The sequence below is a fragment of the Pyrus communis genome, chromosome 2 (genome assembly GCF_963583255.1).
Source record: "Pyrus communis chromosome 2, drPyrComm1.1, whole genome shotgun sequence".
In the NCBI taxonomy this organism is placed as follows: Eukaryota; Viridiplantae; Streptophyta; class Magnoliopsida; order Rosales; family Rosaceae; genus Pyrus; species Pyrus communis.
Genome location: NC_084804.1, coordinates 27,196,428 through 27,215,032, shown reverse-complemented (window position 1 = coordinate 27,215,032; position 18,605 = coordinate 27,196,428). Strand labels below are relative to the sequence as shown.

The 18,605-nt window shown below is 38.4% G+C and overlaps 1 protein-coding gene across 1 annotated transcript; it reads right to left on the bottom strand.

Moving 5' to 3' along the window:
• Window positions 1–16,453: 16,453 nt before the first annotated feature.
• Window positions 16,454–16,960, bottom strand: LOC137724981 (uncharacterized). Its single transcript, XM_068463605.1, has one exon. It carries the CDS (start codon window positions 16,958–16,960, stop codon window positions 16,454–16,456), a length of 507 nt encoding a protein of 168 aa, XP_068319706.1.
• Between the last annotated feature and the right edge of the window lie 1,645 nt (window positions 16,961–18,605).

Genomic DNA, 18,605 nt, shown 5'->3' with positions numbered 1-18,605 from the left:
TTTTTTATGTCGTTTAATGTTCCCATTGAGGACATCCCAAATGACTAAAATCAACCAAGACCACAAGCTCCAAACCAAAACCTTCTCCACCAAATCATTCTTTCTCTCCCTTGGCAAATAGGGATGCAACATCACAAGAATTGCAATAATTGGCAACACTCTTGTCATAAAAACTTCCATGGTACGTCGACCAAACCGAAACAGAGCCCCAATCGTAGCAAATACACGTTGAACAAAACAGTTCACTTCGAGACTTAAGGCAGTGCCAACGGTTGCAGACCATGATCCCGGACGTGAGACACCATGTGATTTCGTCCCTTTTCCATAGAGAGGGACTAATTTTTCATCCTCTATAACCACCTTGCAAACCCAACAGTTGGAATTTGAATTCCATTTGCTAAGCCATTTGTTCAAACAAGACCAACAATAAAGGTGGCCACAAAGTGTGACAATTGGGTCTCGGGCTAATTCGGAGCAAATGTTGCATTCAAACGGCGATTTTGGATTCGATTGTATTTTCGATTTTCCACAAGAAAAGATGAGTTGGCTGAATTCTATGCCAGTTCTACAAATTGGACACTCATTGTTGGCATGTGCCTTGAAAAGCCATTTCATCAAACAACTCCAGCAGTAGAGGTGGCCACAGGGTGTTATAACAGGTTCTTGCGCTAAGGCCAAGCAGATGTTGCATTCAAAACCACAAACATCATCACCTCCAATATCCATGAGAGAGCTCTTCAAGATCCTTAACCCCATCGATGGCCAAAATTAAAAGTTTAATTAGATACAACAAAAAACATAGGAATTTAATGTAGTATTTCAAAGCGTTGCAATGATTATAATTAATAAAAATACATGAATATATAAACTTTGTAGGATAAATGAGAAAATACAACAAATTAGTTAAGTATATATCATAAAATAACTATAATGAATTAGGTTTTTCTCTAATGAGCTCACTTTAATTCTCAAGAAGGTCTGCGGCTGGTTCTGAGTTCTGGCTCCTGAGATCGAAGCTCGTGTGTCCCTCAACTGTTCAGGTGCTGCAGGAAAGGAGAGAGTCATGTTCTTAAGGTCTGCTAGGTAACATTTTCAGTTTTAAATAAAAATTAAAAACAGGTTATAGTTTTTTTGTTTTAAAACAGGTAAATATAGTTTGGTTTCTTATTTTTCCTAATGATAGGGAAAAAAACTGCAACGATTCGGAAACGGTTTTTTAACAAAAACTGTTTTTCCTTTTTTTTTTTTTTTTTGTTTTTTTTTCTCAACGAAAAAACACACCTAAACCTCTAGAAAAAACGCATAAGCTCCTATTTTTGTCTCTTTCATAAAATTGCAAGTATGATATATAGTTCCAAATCTTGTTAACTGTTATAGTTTCTATTTTGAGTAATATATACAGTTATTTATGCGAGGAAGGTAAATCTTAAGAGTTTATCAACAAAACATAGTTAAAAGAACATGTACGTAGGACGTGGACGCAGCCTTCCCCTTCCTATTTCCATCTCTTTCCCTTCCCTCCTCTTACACTTTGCTATTTGTCTTATTGTCTCAATAAAAAAAAAATCAATATAAAATATTGATGTAGCTTAATTGTAACCGTTCAAATAAGAGGGAAGAAAAAAGGAAGAGAGATTAGGAGGGGAGAGTTCCTCCTCCCCTTCTAAAAAACTAGGTTTTCGATAATTTATTTATTTACCTAGTCTTTGCATAAGACTTAAATGGATTTTATAATGATGAATTGAATGTTCCATGCTAGTGTCGGATGAGACTTAACGATCGCTGGATGACCATATAATTAATTTAATCCATGTTGGTGATTTATTTTCACCACATGGTCTCTTATATATTTTATATAACTATCTTCCGCCGTAGATTATTTGCAAGTGTTTTATATTTCTAGTAGATGCTAGAAAAATCAAATTGATACCAGTAGAGAATTTAGCAAGTAGAGGCTAGCATACCCTACATGGCATACTTAGTCTAGTAGATCCTAGCTTGATTAATTGAATACATGTATGATTTTTGAACTATTGATTGAATGATTTCGGTTATTTAAATCGATTTGATTTTCATTTACTCTTATGGTAGTAAATATTATTATATAGTTTTCCAACTATATATGTTTTAAAAAATGGGGGTTAGTATGTTCAAAATGGTTTTACTTGATACATAATTATGATCCACTCACACTTTGTTTTGCAACCCCCCTCCTCCCCCAAAGTTCTAGCAAGTGCAAGGCGTGCAATGAGGAGGAGTAATGGGCTTCGTAATAGTGCGGACATCCTACTTAGTAAGTAGTTTAAACTCTGCTTATTACTATGAATTACTTTTGATTATATATATAGCACGACACATATTTTGTGGCTTACTGTTGTGTGTACTATTGTTATACTCTGATTGATGTGGCATCCGATAAAAATGGAACTTAGTTCTAGAATATATTCCCAAGTGGGGAAGTTGTGTAGGGAACCTATATGGTAGATTAAATAATTTTTAAATGAGCTTTTTGGTTCAAAATATTTCACATCACAATTTCCTTAAACTTGGCTTCGTCATTAGATTGATGGTATTTCGCCACCTTTACTGTGGGGCAATATTATCAATTTAGTGTCGGCCAACACATTTCCACCTTTAGCTGGAAGGTTAATCAGGTTGAGGTCTCCATTATCCCATGGAAACACTAGTTTGGGAGAACTAAGACAAGAATAGAGCTTAATAGTTTTGTTTTATTTATTTACTTATTAATTTTATACTCAAAACAACATTTGAACGAGTTTAAATCTTTTCCTTAATTAAGGTAGAATTCGATATTTTTGTTGGTAGCTAATTGTGATCTCTATGCTTATTGTTCTGTGTGGATTGTTACAAAACACTCCAGAGGGAACAATTTTATTCGATCTTGGATTGGTTAAAAGAAGAAGAGCACAAGGTTTTCTCAATAGCAAAATTTCATTCAACTTATAGAAAATACTACTGGACCAACCAAGCAAAACAAAACTAGAAAACAAAAATAAAAACTAGCAGGAGAACAAGGTAGTTGTAGGGATAAAAACACTTAAAAATACTTGCAAGAGAACAAGGTAGTTGTATTATAAACAACTGAAGCAAGGTTGTTTTCCGCAGGGATTGAATGAATAATTTATGTAAATACCAAATCTTTGTTAATTATTTGAAAACAAAGATTGGAAAAGGTTGATTTTATGAACTAGAATATTAAAAAAAAAATCAATTAAAACAATTAAAGAAACCAATTTAAAAGGGAACAATCTTAGAGAATAATGATAAAGGGACACTAGGGTTCCGCCGTCCCCTTAACAATCTTATGTAGTTTTACCAATTACTTATGAATTACACATGCAACTTTGAAGGTTAGGTTTTCCTTATGCATATTCTACTTGTGGCATTCAACCTAGAATGTGTATCAAACATGCAATCCGTCTGTGGCATTCAGATCAAATATAAACATGCATGACTCATTATGCTTTGTGACAACCCTTTGAAAAACCATGCAACCCCTAAGATGATCACAAGAAGCAATAATCAATCCTCTGGTGGCATTCCGACCAAATTGCATCCGATTACTTATCTAAACATCATAATGGTAGTTAAGCATTAAGATATAGAGACAGTTTAAACATAGTGAATAATAATTCAAGATATGCATGCATAATATCATAAGCAATTAAATAAAGACTACATATTCATGCTAAGGCTCAAGGCATCGCCCTAGCAAACGAAAATTAGTTACGAACAACAATAAAACAAAAGGAGTTTTTTTTGAAATAGAAAAAGGATAGAAAACACCTTGAATTACAAAATGTCAAAGCCTAGCTAAGTTCTCCAAATTGATGCATGTTGTTATCCCTTAATGGCTAAATAACCTTATTTATACTATTAGAAAATAAAATCCTACCTAGAAAAGGTGTTCTAAAAACTAGGAAACATAATAGAATAAGATAACTAGGAAATAAAAGGTTTTCTATTTGACTAAAATTCGGACTTCTCAGAAAATTAGACTTTTGACCAACCAAATCAACTCTGATTTGGTCCCAAAAGGTCTCTTTTTAAAGCTTCAGACGTTCCTAACAAATCTTTAGAAGGAATTGTCCTCGAAATATACCACATCTTGACCTCCAAAATACCCAAAACGTGCAGAAACGTCAATCTGGAAAAGCTGCTCGCTGGGCCTTTATTTCATTGCCACGGTCAAACGGCTTGGTAGAAAAATCTGTAATTTTGATAAAATCATCTTGAAAGACTCACGAATATTTTTCAATTGGAATCACTCCAAAATTTATCTGTTTGGTCACTTTTTACTCCAGAGGAAGTTGAATGTCCTACATTGAAAATACATAACAAAATATCAAAGTTCTACCAAAATAACCAACAAATATAACTAAGAATAGGGAAAAATATATGGTATAATATGGACTCATCAGGTAGTTTGTAAGTTAAGTTAAAACTATAGCGACACTATTAATGTCTATCCAAATGAATAGCAATGGTAAACAACTAACAAGAGACCTCTACGTGCCCGTGACTAGAAAAAAGCCCTCTTGCGTGCGCGAGCGCATGTGGAGAGGCTAGTGGTTGAGATTAGATGTACAGAGAGTTTGGAATTAAGGAGAGATGAGATAGGGTGTTGCGTCCTCTGAGTGGAAGTCTATGTTCAGTGCTGCGAAGGTGACTCATCTAGATCCTAGCAAATCTGATCATAGTCCAATTACCCTCTCAACGAACAGAAGTCTTCCTAATCGAAGAAAGTGTCTCTATTGAAGGAAAAATATGTCCTAGCTAAGAACATGTGAGAACATTTGAACATATAAGCAAACTAATAATAATTTAAAGTAGGCATGCATTGAAAAACAATTCTAACACCCATGACTTTCAAAGCCTAGTGAATGGTCAACCAAAAGACTCTTTAACAAATTAAAGAGAAGAGAGACTTTGAGTTTCATTACCCTTGAACCTCATCCTTGTTTACACAAGGGATTCACCCAAGTGGAGGGCCTTCAAGTCACCTCCTTTGCGCGTTGGATGGATGCTTCTTTGCTTCTCCTTTGCTCCTTGAGGATTTGAGGAGATGAACTCCAAGCACACCAAAAGTTTGGTGTCTATAAGTCTCCACACCAAGGATGAGGTGTGAAGATGAAATGAATGACTTACAGGAAGGCAGATTGCTAGCTATTTTATCTAAGTGTGGCCAGCATCTTTGGAAGACAAAGAGAGAAAGAGTTTTGCTCTTTTGCCTCAAAAGAAAAACCTAATATGGTAAAGCTATAAAGTTCCTTTTATAGCACCTCACATTTGAGCGGAAAACTTGCAATTATGCCAAGTTCACTACCACTCACCCTATGGCTGGCCATCCTTTAGTTATTGGGCTAATTGCCCATTTTGTTTTAGTTGTCATACAACTTAAACATAATGGGCCTTATGGACCAAAACCCTTTTGGGCCTTGAGACCCGAAACTAACTTGAAAGCCCAATACAAACCTTTCGTATAATTAATTAATTAATTAATTAATCTTGACTATTCTCAATTAAACCATTTAATTACTTATCCATCTCATTTATATTTCTTCACTTTCATCCTTACTGGTGTACGATCCATTAGGTTCCAATTAGCAAGGTAGTGGGTGATTGTTACTTTTAACGATCGATTATGAATTGAAAATGCATTTCAATTCTCTCTTTGATGAAGATTAGTGTTTGCTAATCTTCAGGGCTTCCATAAACCATGAGTGACACCTAGCAATATGTCATGGCTACCCAAGCTAAGTAGAAGTGGTTGGAGGACCTATCTAGTTACAATTACAATGCAATACGGTCATTCTCTAATACAATACTCTTAATCACATTGTTTGAGTGATAGTTTGTTTCATGTCTACTATCCAATGTGATACTTCTCTATATGATTCAATTGATATGATTTGGAATAAACTTCCGAAGTCATATTCATATGCTTTGGCCAAAGACTTCCGAATCATATCTTAGAGTATTCTCCCACCACCATGGAAGTTTGGAGATCCCTTGTTGTGCATTCATATGCCTACATGACTAGATAGCTTGACCTTAACAATGTCGTAGACATTCTCGATGGAATGCCTTTGACATGATCAAGATCAAAGACCTAACCGTTAGACATCTATGGTGCCTCAGGTCAATGACTACTTTGCAAAGCGTGCTTCGGGACAGAAAGTGAATCTCCTTAAAGGTGAAGTTAGATTTAGCCAGAATATTAATCACACGGTCCAACAAAGGTTGGTAGGTTTGTTGGGTGTTCAGTAGGTGGATTATCATGAGATGTATTTAGGCATGCCGACACTAATGGGTAGGGACAAAAACAGATGTTTTGCTTATGTTAAAGAGCTTTTCTGGAAGAGATTACAGAGTTTGAAAGGAAAGATTTTGAGTACAGCCAAGAATGAGCTTCTTGTTAAGAAGGTTGCTCTTACTATTCCAACTTATACTATGAATTATTTCCTATTACTTAAATACTTCTATGATGATTTAAATCAGCTTCTGGATTCCTTTTGGTGGAATGATTATGATGGAGAGAATAATCTACTGGATGTCGTGGAAGAAGCTGTGTATACCAAAAATTGATGGGGGATTAGGATTTAGGAATCTACATGTTTTCAACCTTAGTTTGTTGGCTAAGCAAGGCTAGAGAATGTTGATGGAACCCCATTTCTTAGTTGCAAGAGTGTTCAAAGCCAAATACTATCCCAATGGCTCATTCTTCGATACCCCTGTAAATGCCTACGCGTCCTACTGTTGGAAGAGCATTTGTGCAGTGACAAAGGTAATCTCTGTAGGATTTCAGTGACAGGTTGGGAGTGGGAATTCATTGAGGATTTAGTGAGTTGATTGATCCATTGACCAGGCAATGGAATGCTGAGTTGCGACAATCTCTTTTCTCTATGCTACAGGTTAAATTTATCTGGTATATTCCCTTGAGCTTTCACATCCATGTTGATTGTTTGATTTGGCACTACAACAAGCGAGGTATGCTTCGGTTAAAAGCACATATCACATTGCAAGGGATTGGGTTCAACCGAGGCATTCTGAATCTTCCTCGTCTTCGAGGCAAAATCAGGATGCTGGTTTTTGGAGAAAAATTTGGAGAGTAAATGTTCTGCCTAAAGTAAGGATTGGGTTTTAGTGGCTTTGCAAAAACATCATCCTTACCAAAGCAAACCTAGCTAGGCGTCATATCACAACTGATCTTCCATATGTGATGTGTAATTACTATGAAAAGTTGTCTCTTCATCTACTGAAGGATTGCCTTTTCGCTAAGTGCGTTTGGATCTCCTCCTACTTCGGTATTTTGTTATGGAACTCTGCTCCATCATTCTTTCTATTTTGGGCAATGGAGATTACAGAGTTGATCCAGTTGAACAATTTTTTAGTTTTTCATGATGGTGTGCTGGGCCATTTGGGGTGCCAGAATCTCTAAACTTTGGAATAGAAGTTGTGACCCTCATAATGTTGTTCTTGCTCAGACTATCAAGTCGTGGTTGACTTTGTGAAGATAAATGATGCTCCTCTCTCCTGCAATCCACCCATTCTCTCTCAATTAAAATGAAGTGTTCCTTCTTTTGGTCACTTCAAATTGAATATTGATGGTGTGTGGAATGCGGAGAGGAACTTAGGAGGTTTTGGTGTGATTATTCAGAATGAGTTTAGAGGTTTTTTAGCTGTTGCGTGGAACTTACTTGCAAATTTTTTCACCCCTTCAAACAGAGGTGGGGATGATCAGATTTGGCTTGATTTGGGCATGTGAAAGAGGGTTTACAAATATCTTGTATGAGTGTGCCTTGCTTCAGATTGTCGACGCCCTTCGTGTTTCTTCGGTCAATTTATCCTTTATTGGGCCAATTGTTGAAGACAGTAAGGTGCTTATCGCGACGGCCACTGAAGTTTCCTTTACCCACATGCGTCGTCAAGCCAATGTAGCGGCCCATAGGCTAGCTCGTCTGGGTTTTACAGTGAATCAAAATTGTGAAAGGTTGGGTTCCCCTCATAGTATTATCATTGATGAATAAGTTTAGGATTGTTCCTTGCCTTAGTTTTCTTGGCTGTTTTGCCTCATTGTATGACCTTTAATTTATTGACAACTACTATCGTTTCCTTGAACAAAAAGAAAAGAAAAGAGGGGATTACAAAGGAATGGAGTTAAAGGAAGGGATTTAATGGAAGAATGAGGCGTTTTGGGTGGAAATAGGGGATTAAATTCCCATTTTCCTTTGTCTAGCAATGGTTGTACATGTGGGAGTGAAAGCTCCCCCGATTTGTTTTTTATTTCTCTCCCCCTAGTTCCCGCCTCAATTACCACGTGGCTGGTTGAGGTTTAGCCACTTATATTGTTTTTTTGGTGAAAACAACTAACCTTAATTTAAAAATATGGATAATAAGCGTATAAATATGAAAAATGTGAAAAAAAAAATAAATAAATTCCAACCAACTATTTTAATATAGTATGATGAGATGCTAATATGGATTGAAGCAGGTTAAAGGGTAATTTTACTGAGCCCCACTTTGGGCCCAAATAGAGCAGCCCAAACCCTTTGTTTTTTTTGTGAAGAAGGGCCCAAAACCAGAAACCCAATGGCAAACCAGTGAATAACTCAAAATCAAAGCCTGTGTTCAAATCCTAGATGACAGTGAAAGTGCATGATTGTCAATGATCACTGGCAGCTGTAGTTAGGGTTGGGCAAAATATTCGCGGTTATCCATCTATTTAAAATTCATGATTACAGTTATAGATACCCGTTTAGATAAATACACGGTTATAGGTAAAATCATTTATTTTAATATAAATGAGTATCTGTTTACTCATTTATTTCAATATAAATGAGTACCCGTTTACTCGTTTATTTCAATATATATAACAGTCTCTACCAAATGACATTGATTGACGCAAGGAAGCTCCCTCCACGTCAAGAAGCAATTAATAGTTCATGAATACTTCAAAAGTATGTCCTTAATCTCATTAGGTGATTTGTAAGAAAATCTCATGTATGTTTCCTGCTGATTGTGTTGAATGCCTAGGGTTTGTCTGGTGTCTGATGAACTTGATTGAACAATTATTTAACTCAATGCTTGTCTAAGAAAGAAAATGGATATTGATTTTAAAATTTGTGCAAGTTAAAAATAAAAACGTAGAAGATGAAATAATCATGAAGAGAACTTATCTTCAATTTCTAATTCAATTTGAAACACTAAAAGCGACCTAAGGGTTCATCACCAAACATTTAGAGTTTGTTCAAAAAGGCAAACCTTATAAAAGTTTGACATGGTCAGTGAGACGTATAAATTTAGGTTTTTTTCAAGTAAAATAAATATGTTGTTATGTATTATAACATATACATGTCGGGATTAAATGTTGTAAGTACTCAAGAAAAAGGGATACGCAGGTATGAGTAAACGATTACAGTTAAATGGATACACTGGTATGAGTAAATGATTACAGTTAAATGGATATGCTGTTATGGATATGGTTTACCGTTTATAAACGGCTATGGGTATGAGTATAGCCTTTTAGGCAATTACCCAATGAGTAAACGGTTATGGCTAAACAACCGTGGTTACTAGCCTGCCAGAACCGTTGCCCATCCCTATTTGTAGTCCAAGCAAAATTGTAATTCACTCAAGAACATAATTTGAAATTATTTGGAGAAATTTTAGGCCATGAGTTGGCCTTGTGATCTTTCTTTTGAAAATAAACATGGGTGAACTGTTAATTTAGTCCCTGAATTATCACCTTAGTAAAAAATAGGTTTGTAAGAGAATCTCCAAAGGAGATGTCAAAAATAATATGTCAAAATTATATTTGATGGCTAATGTGGCAAATTGAATACAAGTGCTAAATCCTCTTCTTTTACAATTGATGTGTCAAATATGTATTTTTATTATTTTATTGGACCAGAGTTACATTAACTGTTAAAAAATAATCAAAATTAATTTTAGTTTTTATTCTATTGATTGTTAATGAGACCCATGAATTAAAAAAATTAAATTAAAAATATTTGACTCCTTCTTTGTCTGTTGAGATAATCTCATGCTTAATGGGGATAATGGTCTTAGGCATCATGATAAGTTCATAGATGCCATTTACCATCCATTTCTGCTTCCAGATGGGCTTTAATTCATCGACCCACTAGGACTAGATTTCATCCTTCATTAAAGGGAAACCCCTCTTGGAGTTGGACCACTTTGAAGCAGAAATTCCAGCCTCGGTAATGTAAGGATTGGGAGTGAACCAATTGGCAGTGGGCATGTTGTTTTCCACCGCAATAGGAACTTGGGCAGCCCAGGCAGGCCCCAGTGAGTGTACTTCTTCTTCCTCGAAGAAAATGGACATTGAGGCTAGCCCGATGGCGATGAAGGCCATTGAGTCGACGACGCAAAGTGACAATCCCTTCTCCAAACTCGCATGTAGGGTGTGATTTGGGGGCTATTGTTGAATTCAAATGAAAAGAGTGAAAGAGTGGCTAGAAATTAAGGCAAGAAAGGACTAAAAATTTAAGAGATTTAATAGCTTAGAAAGTCAAGTTTGTTGAAGGAGATGGCTGAAAAGGGTAAAATGAAAGTTATTTAACGAGCAGGTAGTTAACTTGGGAAATCATGGGTTAGTGCAAAGGTTTGTTTGAAATGGCTAATTAAGTGGTGCTAATTGTGGATGCAAATTTCTTCCTCCTTGAACTTGGACAAAATTGCACCTACAAAACAAATAACACCTTAGATCAAGACCAAGAGCCTCACGCGCCCACGATGAATGGGGGGAGAGGGCTTTGGTCGAATAACCTCCAATGCCAAAGTTAGAATTTAGAGAGAAAAGTGTTTGAGAGTTTTGGAGAATTTTAGTAAGAGTATCAAACTAGCTTTTTAGAGAAAATAGGATCATATATAAGGAATGGAGGTGGCCGGCCCTTAGGGGTTTTTTGTGTGAAAATGGGTGATTTAATTGGTGATTAATGGATTAATTAGCCAATTAATCTCCATTTTTATGGAATAACTTGTAGGTTATGAAGTAATTACCTAAGATGAGGATGGATGAGATAATTTGGAATTTGTTACCTATTTTGGACACTCTTGGCTTGATTAAAGAATGATTGTCCATTGCTCGCGTGTAGGACAACCGGTGTGTCTCAGGGGTAACTTTGTCCTTTTCACCAAAAATCCATGTGTCGCCTTGCTGGAAAGGGCAGCAGGTGTAGAGATCTTCTTGATTTAGGAAATTGAAGACTGCTTCCTATTTTGATGTTGATTCCCTCTTTAATAGGAAATTAGATCCTTCTAGGAAAGGGAAATAAATTTCTCTCAAAACCTATTTAAGTCCACCTTAAGTGGGTTATTAAATCAACTTTGAAGAGCAATTTATTCTACCCTACAAGAGAGAAAGAGAGCTTAGAGGATATTTGTTCCCCCTCCTCTAGCAATCTTCTACATCTTGCCCGTGCAAATGACCGTTTTTCGTTGCTTTCTTCTTCTTCTCCGTGCCGTACTGATGTAAGAAAAAATTAATTTTTCTTGTTTTCTTCTTGGATAGTGTTGTTGTGTGGCAGTCGTCGGGGTGGTGCGACACGTCAGCTAGCAGGTGCCAAGAGCTGGCTTGGCATGAGCCGATGAGGTGTTGTGGCAGGGACCGCTACTTTAGGCTGCTCGGCTTAGCTAGAGCCAAAGGAAGCTTGTCCGGCTGGGGTCGCGAATTGTGGCGCTGGGGTGCAGTGCTAGACGAGTTGCATGGCTCATGTCATTTAGGCTCTTGGACCTGACACGGGCCAGGCCGGCGATTGAGAGAGATGAGGAGGTCGAAGGCCTCATGGGCTGCTGGAATGTTGAGCAGGCCTCATACCTGCTTGTCTAAGAGAAAAGAATGAGGAAAAAACCAGTATGGGTTGAGTTCCCTTACTGAGTACGGTGAATAACGTTGGCTACTTAGTTTTCCTCGCCAAGAGAAATATGGTTGCTCTCTCTCGAGAAGGTAAAGAGGATCAAGGCGGATACTTTGGCTTATCTGATCGCTATTGTGGAGCCTACTATGAATGAAGGTGGCAATAAGCGATCTTCCCCGTTTGCTCAAGAGATGCTGGTTAAGAAAAAATTAAAGACTTCCTCTGCTGCTTATGAGCGTGCGCCTGCTGTCGAAAGGCTAGTGATTGACATGACTTCTTCCAATGGGAAGAAAAATGTGCCTGCTAGATCTGAGCTTGTGGCGCCTACTATATCGAGAATGGCTAATTTGATTGTTGATAATATTGCTTAGTGTAGAGGTCTTGTCATGCCTCAGGTGCCGAAGTCTGTGCCAAGACGTCCGTTGAGAGCTAAGTTCGGTTCTCATTTGAAAAAGCTTGCTATTATAAAAGACTATGCTGCTAAAGTCGCACTAAGACCTACTTCCTCTGCTGCTGAGACTGATTCGCCTGTTGGGAAGAAGGAGGCTGCTCGCGCGGGCAGCTATTAGAAATCCACTAAGCCTACTTCTAGGGAGGCTGTTGAGATCTATGTGCTCTTGAAACCAGATCTGCTTGAAGACATGAACGTTTGTGCCAAGTTTGTTGATGGCGTTAGAAAGGTTTGTTTGCCCAAGTTTCGTTGTGAAGCATACGACCTAATATAGAATAACTACTCTGCTTGCTATGATGCATATAACAAGGCTGCCAAGGAGGTGGTGAAGACTATGGTAGCTGAAGCTTATTCCTCGGCCGAGGAGATAAAGAGGTTAGATTTTAAGCTTGTCTTTGAAGGGGTCTAATATTTCTGCCCCCACTTCTCTGTAGCTTGAGACCACTCGCCAAGAGATCGCTGACTTGAAGACTAGGCTTGACGTAATCCAAGTTAGGTATGAAAGTGTAGAGAAGGAGATTGGATGTTACATACTTCAAATTTAAGATCTTGAGCTTCCAGTTTCTGAGCTTTATTTCGCTTTTCTTCATCTTCGCTTCTTTTGTTCATGCCTTAACCTTTAAACTTTATAGACCAGTGGCAGGCGTTCTACTTTTCTATAAGCAAACAGGCCTGCGTAGCCTATGCAGCCGTAGGTGTTGGTGTAGAATGATAGGAGCATATTCATGCGACTTAAATGGCTTGTTCTCGTGCATTTACGTTATGTTTCTCTAGTTATTTTAGTCCTTTATGCTTCTTTTGTGTGTTTTCAGGTTCTAAGGGCTTAGGGAGCAAGAAAGTGCATTTTGAGGCTATTTGGAGCATTTTTGTGCATGAATTGGATAGCTTAATCATGGAGCAAAGAGGATGGACGAAATTGAAGCCTTGTATGCTCTTTGGGGACATCAAACAAAGGGCCTAGCCCAATCAAACAAATCCTTTGAGCCATGGAAAACCTCTAGCCCAATCAAACACATTATGCCATACAAACCAACCTATTTTAGGCCCATTCTATGTACTTAAACCCTAGCCCTTTAAACTAGTTCATTTATCACTTATCAAACCATTCACTTATCACTCACCACATATCATTCACTTATCACTTAACATATCATTCATTTATTTCACTTCCATACTCCTCTTAATTCCACATGCATTCTCACACATGCACATCATTCACTCACATTTCCACCATTCATTCTTTATTCCACAAACAAGTCACATGCATTCACACATCAACAAAACAACTTCAATGCCGTGGGTTCCCATTTCCTTTCCAAACATCTCACATGCATTTCCACCTTCCTACTTCATCATTTCACCACATTCTCCCTCTTTAACTCACATGCATTCATCATAATTCACAACACAAAACAGCCAACACATGCACCAAAACCTTCAATGCCGTGAGTTCCCTTTGAAATTCCAGCATCTTCACATGCTTTTCTAGCTTTCCCTTTCATTTCCACCACTCATTCTTCATCATTTCAGCCACCTACATGCATTAATTATTAATATCTTCATCATTGCATCCAGAAAATGAGCAAGAAAGCTTCCCAAACACATGCATACACACACTATTTTCAGCACACACATGCAATTCCAACATCAATGCCGTGCACTCCATTTGCTTTCCAGATTTTCACATGTGTCCTAGCTGTTTTCTCATCATTCCTCCACACAAACACATTAAACAAACAGCCATTTACACCTCCACTCCTCCTATAAATACCCTTGCATTCATTCATTTAAGGAGGATCTCATTTTCATACACAACACACCACAAACACTTCCATCTTCTCCCTAGCCGTGAGTCTCTCCATTTTCTGCACCATTCCCTTCCCTTTCTCCTCCATTTCTTCCATTTCCATAATCCCCCAATCCATTCAACACACCAACAACATCCCTTAGTCCTTGTGCTACAACGAAGACGAAGAGAAGAGGGCCTAAACGTTCATACAATTCACGTTTGAGTTGTTGGAATGTTTACGTGTTTCTTTGATTTCAATGTTTAAATTCAATTCTCTTTGTTTTGTAATATGAGGAATGGAAGAGAAGAGTGCCTAAACGTTCATACAATTCAAGTTTGAGTTGTTGGAATGTTTAGGTGTTTCTTTGATTTCAAAGTTATGAGGAACTAAACCCTTTTTGGCTAGGGGTGATTTCAATACCATGATTATTTATGTGATATGAATTGATGAATTCCGGTTATGAACTCTTGATTCGTGAATGCAATTGGCTTAACTATTTGATGATTAACTTATTTGTGTTTGTTGATTGAGGGTCGACACTTAATTAGCATGCATGAATATGTGGCTAAAGTTTAAGAAGGTTTCACATAATCGTTACTAACTTATACTTGAAGGTAGTGAAGGTCGCTTGTCACGATCGCGTTAAGTTTAATTCTTAGCATGAGTAACATGATGTCATAGTTGCAAATGCTTTGTCAATGCTTATGGTTTTCATTATTCTTAATGATCTTCGATTGTATCTCTATTATGATGACATGTAGGGAACTTTTGAGAATGTTTTGGGTTGTCGAATGATGCCATCCAATCCAATAATATAAGGAAAATCTGAGGGTTAACTAGTGATGTCACGGTTAATTTGGGGCATTGTCGTTCATAATTCAATGAAGGAATAACTGGAAATTGATTCATATGCATAAATATCATGTGTAGAGAAAGAACCCTTAGCTAGCTTCCCATCCATTCATTTCCGTCAAATCCATATTTACAATTTGTTTTGTTTCCAAGTATTCATTTTAGTTTAAATTCGTCCAAATCCAATTCCCCCCTATTTCGTTGAAGTCTTAGTCTTAATCTTTCTTATTTTTTTGCTTTCTTCGAGCATTAAATAGTGTTTTATATTGTGTTTTTATGTTTTTAAGTCAATTTAGAAGGTTTTAGCAAGCCCTCCTAATCCCCGGTCTAGAACGATCCCTCACTTATCCATTCTACTACAATTGTCAAACGAGGGTTTAATTTGAGTGTCAAGTAAATCTCGCATCATAGAACTTTGCAAAGCTATTAGCTATAGGGTTGGCAGCCGGATGCCTTACTTACAGAAGCAGACAAGTCTGCGTAACCACTAGGTTGTTAATCTTGGCTTTCTCCAACTCTGTAGGTTGCGTAGCAAGTATCACAACACTTTAGGACTTGGTGTAAGTTGTTCTGCGCTTTGGCAGAGGTGAAGCTTATCGACTACGTAGCATGTCGGCAGTAGATAAAGTTTTGTATATACACGCTAGCTTGTTTAACCTTTCACAAGAATGTGCAGTTGTATAAGTCTAGCGTGGCTTTACTGCTCAAAGGGCAAGCCATAGGCAGTCTTTTGGAAACCGTAGGCTACCTTAGTACACTCGATAATAATTTTAGGGTTCTAGGGCAACTGTCCATCGGATGTAGTTCATAATATGCCCCCTCCGTCTCTAGGGCCCGGTTCCCCACGGATTAGGCCTAGAGACCCAAAATCCTTCAGTTAGCTAAGCCTTGAAAAAGACCATTGTGGCTACATCTAGGAATCTTGGTGCAAACCATCATGCATCTAGTTATACTAGGGCAGCCACACTCATCCACGTCTGGATATTCGGAGTGTAGAGTTTATCCTCTCGTCTTGGAGAACTGACCCATATGGGTGTCGGGGAATTGGTTTACCCTCTCGCACTAGAAAGCATGGTTGGTTATTCCGAAAGCGTAATTCCTGCGATGAGTTTCTAAGAAGGGCACGATTTTCTTTTGAAGTGCATGAGTGATCAGTTGTTATAAGCATGCAACTGAGCCAAGTTGTGATTACTTCTAAATTCCTCATTGAAAAACAAGTGAAACGAACGAGCATTTAGCTATAAGGTAGGAACTGCATAACAACTGGATAGTCCTCGGCTTGTGAGGTGGTGCCCGTCGAGCTCCTTGAGTCTTCGGGCTTTGATGTAGTGGGAGGTCACATATGGTACTTCCTCAGATTGTAGGCGCTCCACTAGTTTTCGATCTTTTTATCGTTTCATGGTGGCAAGGGTGTAATTACTCTTGCTGCCTACTCTGCTGATCTTGTACAAACCTTATTAGATAGGATCCATCTTTTTGGAGCCTTCTCTGTGGGCAGTGATGAAGGCTTTTCTTAGGACTAGATCTTTGGGTTGGAACTGCCACATCTTGGCCTTTTCATTGTAGCTGAAGATGAGTTGTTGCTGATAGGCTGTGATGCGGGTGATGGTCTGCTCATGCTTCTCCTCTGTTAGATCTAAGCTTGTGGCCATCCCCATACTGTTCTGCTTAATGCTTGGTAGTAGAATGGTGATACTTAACTTGATGACATTGGGATGAATGATTGCTTTTGAGCCAAATGCCAAAGAGAAAGGAGTCTCACCGGTTGCTCGTCTTTTGGTGGTGCAATATGTCCATAGACATCTGGGGAGTTCGTCTAACCATTTTCCCTTCTTGTTGGTGAGGGATTTCTTGAGGTAGTCGATGATCATCTTATTGGATGCTTCAGACCACCTATTGCCTTGAGGATATCTCGGCATGGACATGTACTGCTTGATGCCATACTTTTGGAAGAACTTCGCCATACATTTGCCCACGAATTACGGGCCGTTGTCAGTGACGATGGACTGTGGGATGCCAAATTATGTTCTTCCATATAAAGTGCTCAATGTCTGTTTGAGTCGTGGTCATCTTGGGCTCTACTTTTACCCATTTGGTGAAGTAGTCGGTTGCCATGATCATCATGCCTCTGCCCTCAGTATCAGGTGGCATAAGTCTTACTAGGTCAATTGCCCACTGCGTGGACGACCAAGGACTCGTATGCTGGTGTAGCTCGCTGGCAGGCAGTGCTAGTATTGGTTTGTAGCACTGGTAACGGTCGTATTTTTGTACTAACTTCTTACAATCTTGGTGCATGGTAGAGAGTCGTGGAACTGAGGCCATGTTACACATATCAGGAGATGCTCAACTGCCGGTATTGGACCATTCTAGGGCTAAATTATGGAGCAAAGGTCGGCTAGGGCCGTGTCACGCGCAGCAGAAGGTAATGCTCAACTGCTGGTATATGTTTCTCCCATGTAGAATCTTTGGAGGCAACGAGGACAAAACTTGCTTCCGAGTATGTCCTTCCAGCGTTCGTCTACCCTTGGCGTGTCTTTTGGGCCGAGTTGTTACGTTCATTAGAAAACTTTGCATCCGTCAGAGTCTGCGCCTTTAGCGTCGCATGTTTGGATTGGGCAGAATAATGCGTCATGAGGGTAACTATGTGCGTTTAAAGGTAAAACTTAAGCTTTCGGGTTGCAACAACTATTGCCAAAGTTAGCTTTTGAATTCCTGATATCATCAAGGAGAGCTTTTGAACTGTGGAATATAGGTAGTCGGCCCTCAACTCTTCTCGTATGATGGTAGAGCTTATTGCTGCTTTAGATACCGTTAAACATGTGAGTCAGTCCTCCTCTGCTTCTGGTTTGGATAGTAAGGAGGTGATGTCGGGTACTTCTTCAAGTCCTTGAATGTGCATTGGTAAGCCTCGTCCTAAAGTGCATGCTTCTTTGCTAAAGCGAAAGAGTCTGCTAGAGTTAGATATTCTTTCATGATCAATTTTCCGAATAGTGGGTGGTCAGCTGGAAGTCCTTTTTAGAAGGCAGTTCTAGCTATCGAGTCGTTGCATCCGACTATCCTTGCCTTCTCAGCTTTGAACCTCTTCACGTAGTCACGAAGCAACTCTTTTGGGTTATTCTTGACGTTGAATAAGTGGTCGAACTTCTTCTTGATCGAGCGATAGGATGAATATTCTTTGGTGAAAACCAAAGAAAGTTCATCAAAACTCCGGATAGATTGTGGTGGCAAGGTGTAGAACCAATCTTACGCCTCGCCTTGTTGAGTGGTGGCGAATATCTTGCACATAAGATCGTCGTTGTTTCGATAGAGGATCATTCCACTTTGTTAGTGTTTTAGGTGTCTTTACGGGTCTTTGAAGGAAGATTTGTGAAAAACAAGTTCATTTGAGCAACATCAACAACATGCAATTAACAATTAAAAGGCGGAATCATGTTTATATGCACTCAAAAACAAAACTTAACCCATGAACTTCAAAGCCTAGTAGATAGGTGAACCAAGACTCAACTCAAAACAAAGTGAGTTGAGAAATCAATACCTTTGTAGATTCCTCTTTGCATAAGCAAAGGCTAATCACCCACTTTGCATAAGCAAAGGCTAATCACCCAAAGA

Coding starts and splice junctions, on each gene's coding strand:
- LOC137724981 (XM_068463605.1), bottom strand. CDS start 16,960: ATGGCGAAGTTCTTCCAAAAGTATGGCATCAAGCAGTACATGTCCATG.